The sequence below is a fragment of the Malurus melanocephalus genome, unplaced genomic scaffold (genome assembly GCF_030028575.1).
Source record: "Malurus melanocephalus ecotype Western Australia unplaced genomic scaffold, MMel_1.1 scaffold_390, whole genome shotgun sequence".
NCBI classification, from domain to species: domain Eukaryota; kingdom Metazoa; phylum Chordata; class Aves; order Passeriformes; family Maluridae; genus Malurus; species Malurus melanocephalus.
In genome coordinates this window covers 588,004-601,773 of record NW_026623622.1, presented here as the reverse complement: position 1 = coordinate 601,773, position 13,770 = coordinate 588,004, and the positions used below count along the sequence as shown (strand labels likewise).

The 13,770-nt window shown below is 57.1% G+C and overlaps 2 protein-coding genes across 3 annotated transcripts; one reads left to right on the top strand and one right to left on the bottom strand.

Moving 5' to 3' along the window:
- Positions 1 to 402: 402 nt before the first annotated feature.
- On the top strand, positions 403 to 2,627 carry DLX2 (distal-less homeobox 2). Of its 2 annotated transcripts, none has more exons than XM_057379146.1 (3): positions 403 to 857; positions 1,060 to 1,244; positions 1,518 to 2,627. In XM_057379146.1, exons 1-3 carry the CDS (start codon positions 533 to 535, stop codon positions 1,830 to 1,832), a joined length of 825 nt encoding a protein of 274 aa, XP_057235129.1. In that variant the 5' UTR covers positions 403 to 532; the 3' UTR covers positions 1,833 to 2,627. The 2 variants fall into 2 exon arrangements, with proteins under 2 accessions (XP_057235129.1, XP_057235128.1); XM_057379145.1 differs by having other exon boundaries at positions 1,057 to 1,244.
- Positions 2,628 to 10,413: 7,786 nt separating this feature from the next.
- Positions 10,414 to 12,441, bottom strand: DLX1 (distal-less homeobox 1). The gene is made up of 3 exons (XM_057379140.1): positions 11,788 to 12,441; positions 11,083 to 11,282; positions 10,414 to 10,718 (listed from the first exon to the last, which is right to left on the bottom strand). Exons 1-3 carry the CDS (start codon positions 12,098 to 12,100, stop codon positions 10,464 to 10,466), a joined length of 768 nt encoding a protein of 255 aa, XP_057235123.1. The 5' UTR covers positions 12,101 to 12,441; the 3' UTR covers positions 10,414 to 10,463.
- Positions 12,442 to 13,770: the final 1,329 nt, after the last annotated feature.

The following is a 13,770-nucleotide window of genomic DNA, read 5'->3' as shown; positions in this document are numbered from 1 at the left end:
CCCCGAACGCGGCCCCTCAGCCGCGCCCCCGTGGGGATGCCGCTCAGGGAGGGACCGATGTGTGGGCCTTTCCCTGGGGTCGCCGGCCAGACGGGGGCACACACCGGAGATACAGCACGGTAGAAGCGACCGGGCTGAGCCCCGAGCGCTCGCCGGTGAGGATCGGACCGCCCTGCCCAACCAAAGGGGCAGCAGCCTGAACCATACAACGGGAAARCCGGGCCCTGGCGACCCCGCTCGTACCCACGCCCGGCGCCGCTCCCGTCCGGCACTCCGCGAGCCCGAGGGGAGCCGGCGCGGGCGGGCTGCCCATTGGCTGTTGCTAGGTGACGTGCGGCGCGCCACGTGACCCGTGTTAAATGCCGTCCCGGCGGCGCGCGGCGCGCAGAGTCCGTCCCGCTGGCGGCGGCGGGAGCGCGGCTGCACCGCCCCGGCGCAGCGCATCGAGCATGGTGGCGTGGCTCTGACCGCCTGTCCCCGGTGGGGACGGCCGCGGGGCGGTGGCCCGTGCCCGGGCGGGCGGGGACGCGGGATGACGGGGATGCTGGAGAGTCTGGTGCCGGACATGCACGCCAGCCAGATCTCCGCTGGCAGCTACCACCAGCACGGCGGTCTGCACAAGCCGCAGGAGTCTCCCACGCTGCCTGTCTCCACGGCCACCGACAGCAACTACTACACCAACCAGCAGCACGGGCCAGCGGGCGGGTCGCCCTACGGCCCCGTGGGCTCCTACCCCTACGCGGGCGGCGGCACCGCCCCCTATTCTGCCAAGGCCGCCTACGACGTGGGTTACGGGGGCGCCTACGGCTCCTACGGGCCCTACGGCAGCAGGGCCTCTCCAGCCAACAACGACTCTGGTACGTCCGAGCCCCGCTTGGGGGATGGCTCGGTGATCCTGGTGAGGAGGCGATCGGGGCTCGGGACTTGGGGTGGGCCGGGAGAGCGCTCGTTCCCGGTGGTCCGCCCCGACGGGGAGGGCGGTGATGCCGAGCTGCGAGTAAGGGCCCGGGGCGGCGGGGGAGCCTCGCCTCATTGGGGTTGCCGTTTCTGCTGCAGCAGAGAAGGAAGACTGCGAGCCGGAGATCAGGATCGTGAATGGGAAGCCGAAGAAAGTGCGGAAACCCCGGACCATCTACTCCAGCTTCCAGCTGGCGGCTCTGCAGCGGCGCTTCCAGAAAACCCAGTACCTCGCCTTGCCCGAGAGAGCAGAGCTGGCGGCCTCCCTCGGCCTCACCCAGACGCAGGTAAGGCTCTCTTGCCGCTGGGCCCCGGGCATGTCCCGCCCCGCTGTGGCCTGTCGCCCTCCGCGGAGTCGGGTGCGAGCGTGGCAGGAAGGCCGGCCCATGGCGCCTCGACGGCCCCCGGGTGGAAGTGCAGGCGAAGCGGCAGCGTCGCTGAGGCAGTGTCGGGAGTGCTCGGGGCCGCGCAAGCTGCACGTCCCTGCCCCGCCGCGGGCRGCTTGGGCGCCGGGACGGCGCCGCAGAGACAGCGGCCGCCTGACGCCCCTTTCCCCACAGGTGAAGATCTGGTTTCAGAACCGCCGCTCCAAGTTCAAGAAGATGTGGAAAAGCGGAGAGATCCCAGCGGAGCCGCCTCCCCGCCGTAGTTCTTCGCCGCCGTCTCCCTCCTCGCCCCCCGCCTGGGACTTCGCTTCGCACCCGCGCACCGCGGGTGGCGCCGGCACCGCCAGCCCCAGCCCCGCCGCCGCCTTCCTCGGTAGCTACTCGTGGTACCCGGCGGCCCCCGGCGGCCCAGCGCACCTGCCGGCGGCCGCTCCCCTCCCGCAGCCGGCGCAGCCTCCGCATCACCACGGCAGTGGCAGCATCTTCTAGGCGCTGTAGAGACTTGAGCCCGCAGCCTCACCGGGCAGCCGCGGGGCACTGACGTGCAGCACTGGTGTTTTGGTGAAGCCTGGCTCCGGCCATCCCGGCGGAGAGGAACAGCTCCGCGCCCCATCCCGCCCCATTGCCGCCGCCGGCGGGCCCCATGTTCATTCAGCCTCGTGCGGTCACCCTCCTGCCGTGAAAACAACCACGCTGTGGAACAAGTGCTCATCTCCCTCCCTTCTCTCTCCTTCGTCCACCTTTCTCCTCTTCCCCGGCATTTTCATCAAAACCACCGGTGCAGAACTCTGGTTAACTTTACTTTTTATTTTTTTAAATTTGATAGGTGCCTTTGCGGATAACCTCACTTTGATGYTGGGGACTAAAAAATAAAACGATAAAAAATATAAATAATTTTTATATGTAGATTTAGAACAGAAGCCTCCCGTCTTTAATGTATCCTTTTTAGCCGTGAACGAAACCGTCCGGCGGGGGTGGGGGCCGGTGGCAGGCGGCGGTGTCGGCGCGGCTCCCGCCCGTGCGCTCCCTCCGGGCTGGTTTCGTGCCCCGACGGGGCTTGCCCGGGTCGGGCGCCAAGCTGCGGCGAGCCCTCCCCTCCGCCTCCCCCAGCTCCCCCCGGCAACCTAGCCACTGACATGCCCCTGCTCTATTTGATGTTCAGAGTCGTGGGAAAAAAAAATACAAAACGGTATTTTTGGTTATTTATTATGGAAAAGTTATACACTCATTCATGTTTCTTTTACGATAAGCAGAGATTATTTAAATAAATTATTGTTTCCATGGTGCCCACGCTGAGTTTTTTTGGGATGGGGAAGGTTGAGGTTGTCGATTCGGACCCGGGCGATGGCTGGGAGGGAGAGCTGCGTCCCTTCCACCCGCTCCTCGTAACTGTTGCCGCAAGCTTGCAACCTCCCCCCTCCTTCGCCTCTTTCCCGTCTACAATAAAATTTCGCCCCTGACAGTCTTCTCGGCGAGGCCATGAATCACTCAGCGCTGCCTGCAGCAGCACAGAGCCGCCCCCCCTTCCCCCTCTCCCGCCTGCTGGCGCCAGCGACATTTCACCCGGGACAGACTCCTGCCGTCTCACAGCTTCCCATGGCGGTCCGGAGCGGTTTGGGGCAGGGCCGTGCCCGGGGATCGTAGCAATCCCGGAGCTGGTCCGCGAGTGCAGCCCTGACCCAGGGACATTTCGCCCTGCCCCTCCAGCGATGGCATGCAGGCCGGTAACCTGCACGGGATCTTTGCTTGGGCCAGAGCCGGTGGCTGCCCCAAGCCCTCTGTGCTGCTTCGAGAGCTGGAGGCACCGACTGAACCGAGATGTGCCCCTTGAGGACTGGAYCCGTCAGGATGTTCCCCACTGGGATGCAACCCTCCAGCTTCATCCCACCTAGCTGAACTTCTTTGGGATGTACCTTGTAAGGGCAGGATCCCTCCAGGTTCAACCCCTTTCCAAGCAGCACCTCTTCCAAGCTGCAGTTTCATGGGATGTATTCCTTTAGAGCTGGACTCCTCCAGGATGTAACCCTTTGGAATGCTCCCTGCACCCCTCTGAGCTGAACCCTCACCTTGATGACCTCTGCTGCAGCCTTCGGGGCCACCCCATTCGGGATGCCACCTTCTGGCTGCACCCCTCCAAGCTGTAACCCTGAGGGGCATACTCCTGGAGTATGTCCTGTTATTCGGAGAAACAAAAGGGGGTGAAAGAGGGGGTCTCYGGCCTTTGTCATCCCGAGGCCCCCCGTGCTTGGAGAGGGCAGAGTGAGAGAGAGCAGTGCGGAAGATCCTGTTGCAGGCAAGATGATGAAGAAGGACCAGGCCAGCTTGCCCTGGGTAGGGAAGACGSAGCCTGGCCGAGACTCTTCCGAGAGGCCTTGACATGAGGAGCCCGGGCGGGGCCGGGGAAGGCAGAGGGGGGCGGCCCCACAAGGAGACATGTCGGTGGGAGGGGGGAAAGAAGGGGAAAAGAGGTGAGGGGAAAGAGGGGGAGGAAGCGGGAGGGCAGATTGCTTCTGAGAGCTTTGGGGAAAGCTTGGGGGCGAGGGGAGGAGGGGGTCGAGGGAGGAGTGAGAAAAAGAGAAGAATGACGGGGGAGTATTGGAAGGCGAGAGTCGGGTGCAAAGAAAGCCAGAGGATGGAATGGGAGAGACAAAGAGGGAAGCGGCAGCTGCCCTTCGGTTCCGGYTCTGACCCGGCGGCGAGGAGGGGAAGAGAGCCCAGAGCCGCCCCAAGAAACAGCGGTGCCGGCCCATCTCGCATTTCTCCCCTCTTGCACCCTCCCTCCGGGGAGACCTGGTGGCAGTGACTTCAGCCATCCGCTGGGGCCGTGGGGGAAGAAACTTCCCCGCTGGCCGGTGGCGAATCGCTGGGGCGGCGAGCACGGAGTGRGGCGGCACGCGTGGCGAGCAGAACCGTTGAGCCCCCCCGCCCCCGTGGTCTGGGAGGAGTTGTGTTCCCGGCAGCGAGCGCGGTGTTTCCGCGGGCTACGACCGGTGGGGAAATGGAGGCGAGAGGGGAAAATGGGATACACCCCTGTGGCAGGTGACAAGTTTTGCTAAATCTGTCGTCCGGGATGCCGTGCGCGTCTTTCATAATGTTAAGAACCCTTATGTGGGCGCGGGCCATGGACGGGATGGAGATCATTCCCATTCCCGTTGCGTCCCCGTCCCCCCGCCCCGTCGTTTTTACAGGCTCTTCTCACAGTCAAATAAAATTCCCCTCAAACATGTGCGCCCCGGTCCCTCCTGATCCAGTGTCTCCAGTCCGATGTAGCATTGCGGTGGTGTTTCTTGGCCGTGTGGGGTCGGGCAGGATGCCGACAGCGGCGTGGGGTCCTTGGGACGGGTACCTGCTCAGCGGGGGAACGCCACCAGCGGTCAGGGAGCAGAGCACGCCGCACCCAGGACAGGAGCCTCCGCTCTTTCTTTCTGCTATTTCATTTTTTATTTATTTATTACTATTTACTTGCTGTCTGCTAGCAGCAGTCCTCTCTGGGCTGTCCGCACCTCGTGTATGCAATGGGGTTTTCGTGCTTCAAGGATCCCGTATTCCCAGAGCCTTTCCAGGCTCCATATTTCGCCCGCTGCTCGCATCCCAGATGCGGCTCAGACCGTGCTGGGGTCGGCGACGGCAAGCGGCTGGAGAGGCGCGTTACAGCCGCTCCCGTGCCCACCGCACATGCATACGTATACATATGCGTATGTTTGTAACCTGTTTTCTTCTGCTCTTTTCCTGTCCGAAAGGACCGCTGAGAACCATGATCACAAGTTACACGGGGATCGGCTGCCCGGAGCCGGCCAAAGTCGCAGGGAGCAGGATAACGGGGAGGGGGGGGGGCGGGGGGGGGGGGGGGGAGATGCCCTGGCCTCCCTGCCCCTACACTCCGGGAAGGATTGCGGAGCGGGATAGGGAGCCTGGTGAGGGGCTGGAACAATTCCACCCCACGTCCCAGCACCGAGGTTCTCTCCCACCCCCACCCCGCTGGTCGTCCCTGGTCCCGGCTCCGGGGCCGGGGGCGGCTGAGTGGGGCCGGTCCAGGGGGGGCGGTCGGGGTAAACGGTGGCTACGAGAACAGCCCGGTCCGGGAGGGCGGCACGTCAGGCCCCCGGCCGAGGGGGCACCCTCTGCCCCCCCGGAGCACGGGCGGGGCCGGCTGGGCTTGTACCGTGGGGAGGCAATTTACTCATTTGCCCGGTGAAAAGAGAAAGCACGAGAAATTCAATTAAAGCGGCTCTGGCAAAAGGAGTTATTTGAGGCATGAATGTCTCCCCTAAAGCTGCAGCAATCATGTGGCATTAGACACTTCCGGAATCCTATAGCCAACTTGAAAAATCCCAGACCCCTTTTTTCCCTAATTTTTGCTCTGATCTGTAATTTTATCCACATTTGCACTAGTTTGAGCATTCTGGCTCTCCCATCTGAAAGCCTGCAATTACTATATAATTCTTCGCAATTTCACATGTCCTAATATGGACTGTAATTTTTGCGCAAGACAATTTCCTGCTATTTCAAGCATCAACATTGTCAAAGTTGTATGTACATAATAAATGGGAATATCAATGCATAGTTTTTAGCATAACATCTTGACTCCTCGATAATTATATCCGTTCGGAGCCTACGCAGAATTAGCCTGAATTGCATGGTAACTGCTGCTGCTTTAAAATTTTTAAAAATTACTCATAATTTTCCCAAAGATTACCAAGATCTCGAGTGCACAATGTCATCAGCGTAATGAAGAGTAAACATTTATGCTAATAATCTGCAATTTTTTTCATCAGCTATAAAGACAGAGGCTATATAGCAGAAAATTTCAGTCATATTCTGCAAGAGCAGAGCTGCAAAAAGGCTGCTGCGCTCAGAGGCATGTGCATCTCTGGGGGATCTCAATCCACATTTGCACTCTCAGGATATTATTATTGTGTTCGGCTTCTTTTTTTTTTTTTTTTTTTTTTTTCTTTCTCCCTCCCCGATCCTCTCCTCTCTCTCACACTCTCTCGTTCTTCTAACTTTCGTAGCAAAAAGCCGCGTTCGGTCCTTTGGTTTGTTGTAAAGCAAAGACTTTTGTCCAGAGCCTCAGGGACTGAGGCGGAAGGTAAGGGTGGCGACAGGCTCCTTTCTCGCGGGGGTAGGTGAGTGTACGGGGCGCGACGTGGACGGGTGCCCCGCGCGGGACGGGACAGGGGGGAAAGYGCCGGCGGCTCAGCCGGCCCGGTCTCTCCTCAAAACTCCCCGCCGGCGGCACCCGGGCGAGGAAGGGAGTGGGACGGCGGGCCGGGCGACGGGGATGCGGCGCACAGCGGAGCCGCGCCGCTCCGGAGCATTCCGCGGGCCGAGCCGCGCCGAGCCGCGGAGCCCGGTGCAGGCAGAGCGGCGCGGGGGCGGCGCGGGGGCACTCGGTGCCCGGGACTACCGCGGGGTCGGGGGCTGCYGGCGCCGGCGTGCGCTCGTTTTCGGCGGTGGTTTCGCGGTGTGCGTTTGTCGGTCCCCTGCGAAAGGGAACGCTACTGCCCGGTCCCGGTCCAGAGCCGGGAGGCGGGAGGGGAAGGCGCCCGCTCGGGGGGGGACATGGCAGTTTTTCACTGGCATGAGAGCGGCGGTGGCGGCAGGAGCGGGGTAGGAGGGCGACGGCAGGGAGAGCGGAGCGGGCGGCGGAGGGGATTTCTTATCCCCCTCTGTCAAACGAAGGGAGTAAATTCCGAATGCAGACGGGTTTGGGCTCTGCTATTTGATTATTTTTTTTTTCTAGTTTCAGGGGCCGCTCTGTGCTCTGCAATTAGATTGACACATGTACAACATCCCCAGCTATTCAAGGGGGTTCGCAGGGACACTCCAAGGGGATTTTTTCCCCCTTTTTCTTTTTGGGTGGAAGATATTAAAGAGGTATCTGTTGTTTGGCAATTTTGCTAAGTCTGTCTTCATTACTTCAACATTGTGCATTTGCTAATTTGGAAGCCCCTTCCTATTGACAGCTCTGCTCCATACACCTGCAAGCAATTTGCAGAGCTCCAATATAGGAGAATTGCAGAGATGGCAGCTCGCACCTATTTTATTTTTTTTTCTTCGCTTTTCTCAATGCACAGCAAATTTGGCTTTCAGTGCGTTATCTCTTTTGTTAATGCAAAAAGATTCCCTGGGCGAAAAAATTGCTCATAATTACCAGAGAGATGGGGAAACTGCATTAGAATAAATAAACCTGAAATTACTGTAATTATGTTGTGTTTGATGGGCTCGGCTTGTAATCAAGAAGAGAATACAGTGAAATGATGCTGACCCTCTTGGGTTTGCAGCTGTACGCGCACTTTGGGGTCTTTTTTTGCAGAAAAGAGTCATTTTGATCATCATTAAGCTGTGTGTAACCTATTTCAGAAGTGTTTGAAAATGAGGGGCACTTTTTTTTTCCCCAACAAGGAAAAATATATCCCAAAATTACATTTTGCCATTTACAGGCTCATCCATAAGGTTGTATTTGCCGGGTGACAATTGGTAAAGGTATAATATTCGAAATCAGGACTTAATCATTGTAATGAGGTATTGTTTCAATATAAGCACCTTTGGATTATTCATAGTTTAATTAATATCCTCATTATGAAAATCTTCGAATCAGATATTTGATGAACTACTTGTCAGCAACAAGGCAGAATTAATTAGGCCTGTATTGAGATTAACATTTTCAAATGTACAATTATAATAGCCTCTAACTTAAGACCGCCTCGCTGAGAGAAAACTGATAATTTCTCTATTTGAACTGTTAGGAAGACTTTATTGAATTAGGAGAAGCTAATATATCTTTAAATCCCTCCGAACTGCTTCACTGCCCCGCTCCTGTCCGGTCAAAGGCGTTTGGTCTCCGGCAGAGCCGCCGTGGGGGCTGTGCGGGTCCTGGGGCGYTACGGGGCCTCGGAGCCTTCTGGCTCCGCTCGGGACTTGGGGCGACTCGGGACCGGACTCGGGCCGTGGCATTGCGGGAAATGCGGAGCGTTTTCCATGTCGGATACAGCACTCCCACGGGCTGCCGCGCCGCGTGTGCTCTCTAGGGAGGATGCTGCGCTGCCGCGCATCGGCTGGGCACCGGCCCCGCGCACTGGGGAGCGGGTGCGTATCTCGGTGCGAGTGAGCATGGTCCCCGCGGGGCTGCGCAGCCGATCCTCCGCGGAACCTGCGCGCAGAGACGCGCACGGCCAGCCGGCCGAGCCCAGCCGCTCCCGGCTCCTCCGCTCTGCAGCGCTTTACCCACCCCAGCAATAGCCACGGGCTGTGCTCGGCGCTGCGCCACCCCGGGGAGCGAGCACGGCTCAGTCCGGGGCTGGGATGACGGCAGCAGCACCAGCATGCTTTCGTCTCCCACGAAAAGGGATGCGCAGGAAGGCAGCCGGCTCGGCTGTCGGGACGGCGGCCGGAGCTGTCCCGGCCTGCCCGTATCCCCCTCCCGTCACGGCATCAGCGCTCGGTTCCCCCCGGCCCCGAGCGACCCCTCCGCCGAGGGTCCCGCGGTCCATCGCGACGGCCGCCGCCGCCTAACTAGGCCCGGCCGGGCGCATGGGGGACAGGCTGCCCTGCCCGGGGAGTGTCGCTGCCCTGATTCCCTCTCGCCTCCCGGTTACAGCCACCGTCTGTAGCGGTGCGGAGCGCGGAGCCTGGCCCAGGTCCCGCTCCCGGCGCTCTGCGAGACAGGGAGCATGCATGTCTCTTTTTCCAAACCATAATTTTACTGTCTCAAAGAAACTTTATAACTTATGTACAAAGATTTATGTGTTTTTTTTCTCATTTCCTCCCCCAGATACAAAGCAATAAGTTAACATTCTCAATATAAAACTAAACTTTGACATATAGAACACTAAACACCGCCGAGCTCATTTTATCACATCTTCCGAATTTCACAAGTAAAATGTCAAAATCTCAGTACACAAAGCATCATGTTTTACAGCCACACGAAACAGAACGGAAATAATAATAATAATTTAAAAAGGCTAATTTTGTGCAACATGTTTACAGAACAATAATAATAATAATAATAATAATAATAATAATAATAATTAAGAATAAAATATGTACAGCGAGTAGCTCCTGCACGTCAGTTTGTGCATTTCGGCTTCGGGCCGGTTTTTCGCAGAGAGGCCGCGCCGGGACCGCGCGGGTGCCCTCCCGCCCGCCCTCCCGAAGGGTCCCCCCCGCCGCCCTCCGGGCTCTCGTTCCGTCCTCAGCGCTTTGCTTCACCTCAGTAAAGCGCTGGCAGCTGCTGCGATTCCACTTCAGAGTACCAAACAATGTGCATTTATTTTTTCCTTTGTTAAATACGCGAGAAATGCAAATCATTCGGACCAAAACTCTCCACACCAGCGAAGTATAAAAGTTATTGTAAAAGTTAAAATCACATCCTTCCCTCGTGGTGATTTATTCGAGGAGAAGGGGCGGGGGAGGCGGGGGGACGGGACGACGGACCGTCTGCGATTTTGTTTAAGCTGTGCGTCCAAGCAGTACACTCAGCAAACTGAGTTTGTTTCTAGCACGCTCACAGTGGTAATTTAAATCAATAAATAAGCCTCCTGTCTTCCCCTTTTAACAACAACAAAAAATATACAGATGGATAGTGAAAAGTACAGAAAACGTCGRGGGAAAGAAGCTCTGGTAAATTGTACAGCTTCCTTCACCCTTGCAATTGAAGAGACCGTCAGACCGGGGTAGTAAATAAATGACCTACATTTCAACAGACACAGATAGACAGACAGGACAGAGGAGAGGGCTTCCCCGCCCCCCAGACATCTTTTTCTGATTGTCCCACAAAGCCGCGGCCGGCGCTCGCTCTGCTCCCAGGCTGTTGTGCGGTGCTCGGGGCCGCTCCGTCAGCTGTCAGCGGTGGGAACCGGCCCGCATCACATCTGTGCTCTCCTGCACCGAGCTACCGTGCAGCGTCCTAATGGCTGGATGGGCAAGAGACCTCCTGTTTGTTTGTTTGCTTGGGTTTCTTTTATATTTGCTTTTTTAAAACTCTCTCTCTTCCCCCCTCTTTTTTTTCCCCCCGTTTCCTTTTATTTGACTTAATTTCCTTTTTTTTTTTTTTTTCTCCCGGATTCTAATTCTTTTTGGGACCGATAGTGCTTGCATTAGGGGAAAATGTATATATAATCACATCAGTTGCGGCTGCTGCATAGCTTCTTGGTGGGCCGAAGGATACCACGACGTGTAGCTGGGGATGTAGGTGCCCGGGGTCCCCGACGAGGCCTTACCGGAGGCGGAGGTGGTATTCCACACTGGAGGCACGGGTGGCGAGCTGCCCGAGAGAGCTCTGCCGTTGGTCAAGGCGCTGCTCTCCAGGGCGGCCCCTCCTTGCTTCATCAGCTTCTTGAATTTGGAGCGCTTGTTCTGAAACCAAATCTTCACCTGCAAAGGGGAACGGGACAGGGCTCAGCATCTCTCGGTACGGTCCAGCATCCCCCTTATCCCYCCCCGGGCACGACGAACCCCCGCACCCGGCAGCACCCCAGCTTCTCTCCTTTATTCCCCCCTTGGCTACTTGTGTTATTCTGTGATCCCAAGCCCCCCGGTAGGAGCCCCCTGGGCCCACTGTAGCGGGTCCTGCGGGGGCTTCCACAACACCGGGTGCTCCTCCACGGCGGGACATGTGTCGCGTCGGGTTCCGTTGCCGGCAGTTGTGACCCGTCTGCATTACGCGTGTGGTCTCCCACGCCGACGGTGGGGACACGGAGGGGACACGGGAGAGGGGCCGGCTCAGACAGAGCTATACCTGGGTCTGGGTGAGTCCCAGAGACGCTGCGAGTTCGGCTCTTTCGGGGAGAGCCAGGTACTGGGTCTGCTGGAACCTCCTGTTCAAAGCCTGTAGCTGCAAACTGGAGTAAATAGTCCTGGGTTTGCGGATTTTTTTCCCCTTCCCATTAAAGCGAACTTCCCCTCCTTCTACCACAGTGCTTTTCTCCGATTCGGCCCCTACAAACAACAAACATGCAGAATAAATAATAATAATAGCAGCAATAGCAATAATAGCAGTAACAGTAATAGCAGCAGCAGCATTAACAATAACAGCAGCAACATCAACAATAACAATAATGAGAAGGAAGAAAAGTGAAGCTCGAGTAAGGCTAACAAAGGCTCCGGGCCATTATGGCAGACCAGGCTTCTTCCCAGAGAAAGTTTGCTATTTTTACAGGCTGCAGTTTAGGTTTAATTACCCTTAATTGCATACATTGTTTATAGCGCTACGCAATAAATAATTACGAAGACTAATACGTGCACATCTGGGTTGGTTTCTTTTCCAGCCAAGCATTGTGTGCTCTGTGTATTGGTCCCCTGTGATCCTCAGCCTCTCCTGACTAATATTTTGTAATTTAATTTAATTTTTTTCCCCAATAGATTTTTTTAAATACAACACCCTCCCTCCCGCCTTGCCTTCCCTCCTCCCCTCCCCCCCCTCCCCAAAGCCGAGTGCACCTACCTGTCTCCTCTAACCGGGTCTGAGTCAGGCTGGAGCTGTTGGGGTAGGACTGCACTGAACTGATGTAGGGGTTGGTCGAGTGGCTGCTGACCGAGTTCACATAGGGGTAGCCCAGCGGTCGGGAGAAGGACGAAGCTGTGCTGTACGAGCTGTCAGGCTGAGAATGGCCCGCGGAGTGTAAACAGTGCATGGAATAGTGTCCGTGGGACATGGGAGAAGGAGACATTTGCTGGCTGGGCGGCCCAAACTCCATAAAGACGGCCTTCCCTGAGACRGGGCTATTTAGACTCTCTGGCATGGTAGTCATGGTCATTTCTTGTCGCTGGGTCTGTGTGTGTGCTCTCTCTTCAGCTTGCCTTTTTGGGGTCTGTTGTGTTTCTCAGGACAGGAAAGAACCCAATTTAAGCGAAACAGGGTTTTTCACTTTCCATTCATAAGAAAATGGAGTTTGTCTCTTTGAAAAGTCTAAGCATGATGCTGTAGATCTACACAAACTCGCCTAAAAGCTTTGACTCAGCCAAGTCTATGAATATTCATGAGACGACGGAGCTGATTGGTCCGTYGTCTTGCATAATCGCTTTGGATTGGTCCGAGGCGCTCGGGGCTCGCCCGGACCCCGGTGAGCGCGGAGAGCCGGGCTGGCAGCGCCGCGCCTGCCCGAGCGCCGGCGGTGACCGCACGCCCGCCCGCCCCGCTCCCGGCCGGCCCCGGCAAGGAGCCGCTCGGGAACCCGCTCCCATCGCGGGCCGCCCACTCCCGCCGCCGGCGACCGAAGGCACCGATCCGGAGGTCGGCGGAAGGCAGCACAACCCCGTCCGCCCTTCTCCGCCCCTCGCCGCGCGGGCGGCGCGGAGGGGACGGCAGCCGCGCTCCGCCGGCCTCGGCGGGCTGTAAGGGTTCTCGCAGCTGCCCGCCCCGCTCCGGCAGACGGCGGCGGGACCCGCGGACAAAGCGAGCGGCTCCCGCCTGCCCGGCCGCGCACTCTCCGCGGGCGCGCAGGGTCTCTCGGCTCCGGCCCGCGGGTCCCAGCGCCACCCGCACCTCTATATCGCGCTGGCCGGCTAYTGCCGTTATTATTTTCAAGGGAAAGAGGTAACCCAACCAAACAAAATCGCCCTGAAAGGGCCCAACTGCGCATTTGAGCTTAAAATGAAAACTTCCGCGTGCGTGAGCGGTAAATGAGGTGGGACTTAGGAGATCCTCCCCAGAAAGCCCACGATGAATCCCAAATTACTTTGCTAGATAATTAGAAAGTGTTGATAATTATTTCTTTCATAATTTTGCGGTGTGACTGTAACAGGAAAATGATCTTGTGAAAGTTCACACGTGCAGATGTATTAGTTACTGATTCATTTGATTAAATGCTAGTCTCAAGTGCTCTGATCCACAGCTGAAGGCGGCCCCATTAGCATAACACTGATGTTTAATTTTCATACGCATAATTAGCCATATATTTAACACTAATAGCAACATGCAGCCTTCCAGCATTAAACAGGCTGGGATTTGATCTGGCCTGGGCTGAACTTTCCCGGTTACACCTAGGCTGTCTAGGGTGCGCAGTTATCACGGCACTACATCTATGTAATCAAGCACATTTTGGCAAAGGGAGAACACCAATAAAGCTGAACATTCAAAACAAATCATAGCGTTGATGTCGTTAGAGGTATAAGCGCCGGCAGCGGGGCTGGGGCACCCCCAGTAGAGTCCGCCCGGTGTTCAGACTCCTTTGGGCAGCGACGGCCCTTGAAGCAGACGGCCCCTGACTGTGCAAAGCTGGCACAACCGAGTCCCTCTGCTCCTGATTTATTTATTTTTTTCTTTTATTAGTGGCTCGGTCGGTTTTAATTGCCCATTTCCTATCGCGTCTTTTACTTCCTTCCCCCCCCTTTTTTTTTTTTTTCCTTCTCAGTGTTTTGGGTTCTTTTTTGCTTTGCTCGCGATGCGCAAAGTTAATTCTCACGAACTCTCCGAGCCTTGGCGCGG

Bases quoted from the DNA above. Each gene is read 5' to 3' on its own strand.
- DLX2 (XM_057379145.1), top strand. From the start codon at position 533: ATGACGGGGATGCTGGAGAGTCTGGTGCCGGACATGCACGCCAGCCAG. The intron at 858-1,056 runs GTACGTCCGAGC...TTTCTGCTGCAG, and splicing joins TCCAGCCAACAACGACTCTG to CAGAGAAGGAAGACTGCGAG. The intron at 1,245-1,517 runs GTAAGGCTCTCT...CTTTCCCCACAG, and splicing joins TCGGCCTCACCCAGACGCAG to GTGAAGATCTGGTTTCAGAA.